The 2,084-nt window shown below is 36.1% G+C and overlaps 1 protein-coding gene across 1 annotated transcript; it reads right to left on the minus strand.

Annotated features, from left to right (window-relative positions):
- Positions 1–217: 217 nt before the first annotated feature.
- Positions 218–1,665, minus strand: LOC106309737. The gene is made up of 5 exons (XM_013746847.1): positions 1,473–1,665; positions 962–1,076; positions 780–869; positions 600–698; positions 218–501 (listed from the first exon to the last, which is right to left on the minus strand). The coding sequence occupies exons 1-5, from the start codon at positions 1,616–1,618 to the stop codon at positions 397–399; spliced, it is 555 nt and encodes a 184-aa protein (XP_013602301.1). The 5' UTR covers positions 1,619–1,665; the 3' UTR covers positions 218–396.
- Between the last annotated feature and the right edge of the window lie 419 nt (positions 1,666–2,084).

Here is a 2,084-nt window from a genome sequence, read left to right on the forward strand (position 1 = left end):
CTTCATTTTGCAAAATATTTTATTTACTAACTTTGACAGAGTTTGTAGCCTATCACAAAATAACGGGTTCTGTGAAAAAAAGTTATGCATGTTCACCATCGCTACTTGCCAGTTAGCGTCCAATTAAAGCAAGTGAAAACGGATTATATATGGATGAGCAAAGAACTCTTGGCACGACTAAACTAAGTGCACCAGTGACATGAGGAAACAGCAAAAATAAAATCCGAAATTGAAATGGTATTTTCTCTAGAGAACCAAAAAGTCTCTACAAAAAGTGTCTCAATAAGCTCAAGGAAATAAGCAAAGATTTTGCCTCTCCTCATGGTTTCCAAAATAAAAGTAAAAATAAAAATACAGACGAAAGCTTGACCAAACCGACGAAAAACATCCTTTTTATCAGTTTGCTTTAGCTTTCGGAGCCTTCTTCCGGAGTTGCCTACCATGTCTCCTCGAATTCTTCATTCCAATGAAGAAGAGTAGTGCCCCAAGGAGTGCCAAGCTCTGAAGGAATAGTCAAAACACACAGAATAGAGGATCTTAGCTTTGGATCAATTCAAGACTAAAAATGGAAATCAAATTTCAACCAGTAAAGTTCTAACCTGAGTAAACTTGGAAAACAGTTGGCTGAATTCCTTTTTGTCAACATCGTAGTTGTAGAAATCATACAGAATCGGGGTGGCAACGGCTTGATGCAGAAGCTGAAACCACAGAGCTTTTTCATTCGTAAATCAGATAAAAAAAGACTAATAATCTTTGAAAAAAGAAGAGTTGTTACATACCAAGAGATAAGCACCCAAAGAGCTGCCAAAGACGAACAAAAGTCCACCAATACCCTTCAAGGCTATAGCAGCAGCAACAAGAATTTTCATCTGAACAAACAATAACACAACTCAGTTAGAAGCTATTTGGTTTATTATTGCTCTTGAACTAGAGACTATAAATATGAATACGAAGCACTTACATCAACTGGTGGCAATTGCTGGCCAGTATGAGTTGCCACGTGGCTAACAAAAGCATTGAACTTTGGTCTTAAAGATTTAGCTGCTCGACCTCCATCATCGCCAAAACCATTGAACCTGCTCGATCCATGAAGCAAAGAGAAATATGAACTTAAACAATCTCTGTCTATGTTCATTGGTTGAGTCACAATCATAAGAGACTAGCATTACTTGTCTCTTATATGATATCACTTAAGACAAGACCAACTCAACTAGCAACTTCAGCTTATCAAAATCAAGAAAGTAAAGAACTTTCGGTTACCCAAGTGCCAAGATTAGAGAAACAGATGATTAAAAGATCAAATCAGAGCTATAATTGAGAGAAGAAACCTAATACCCATGTTTAATTACGCGCTAGATAAGACATAATCTACTTATTATTCTCCAAGAAAGGAACAGATCCTACTAAACTTAAGATTATAACATTAGTCAAAGGAAGAGCAGATCTAGAACGAGTAGAAGAAAGTTGCTTACTCTTGCCACGCGGAGAGAAGGAATACTGAAACGAACAGAGCTCTACCGACGAATGAAGCTAACTCCATTGAAGCTCTCTCACGAATCCAAGGCAGAGAGAGAGAGAGAGAGTTAGATGTGGTTTGGTTCCGTAAATCAAGAGACATAAAAAGAAGGAGAAAACAAAGAGGCGAACTTTGTAATATTTGGGTATTTGAGGGTCAAAAAAATGAGAGGACTATTCTTCATAGACTTGTTTTTAAATTTTCAATTCGCTGCTTCCTTCTGAAGAATACGCCACGTGGATGAGTTTACACGTCGATTGGCCAATCAGAAGCGTCCTTGTCATTTAAGTTTATACGTCGGCCACCAATAAAACGCGGCTCCCTACTTACATGCACGCACCTCTCCTCATTTAATTAAAGAGTTGATTTATTTTGCAACGAAATAACTATATATATAATACAAATCACAACTAGTTAATATTTTAAATGAACAAAGTAATTATTTTCAAGTTTTTTTAAAAACTAATTATTTTCAAGTTGGGAAGAAAATATTATTGTACTATGCATCTAGAATTTATGCTTTATACTTATATCCATGTGAACGGAAATCTTATTTTATAGATATAAC

This window comes from Brassica oleracea, chromosome C8 (assembly GCF_000695525.1).
Source record: "Brassica oleracea var. oleracea cultivar TO1000 chromosome C8, BOL, whole genome shotgun sequence".
Classification (NCBI taxonomy): Eukaryota; Viridiplantae; Streptophyta; class Magnoliopsida; order Brassicales; family Brassicaceae; genus Brassica; species Brassica oleracea.

Coding starts and splice junctions, on each gene's coding strand:
- LOC106309737 (XM_013746847.1), bottom strand. CDS start 1,618: ATGTCTCTTGATTTACGGAACCAAACCACATCTAACTCTCTCTCTCTC. Junction 1,077..1,472: donor CTTCTCTCCGCGTGGCAAGA/GTAAGCAACTTT, acceptor TGGATCGAGCAG/GTTCAATGGTTTTGGCGATG. Junction 699..779: donor CTTTGGGTGCTTATCTCTTG/GTATGTAACAAC, acceptor CTGTGGTTTCAG/CTTCTGCATCAAGCCGTTGC.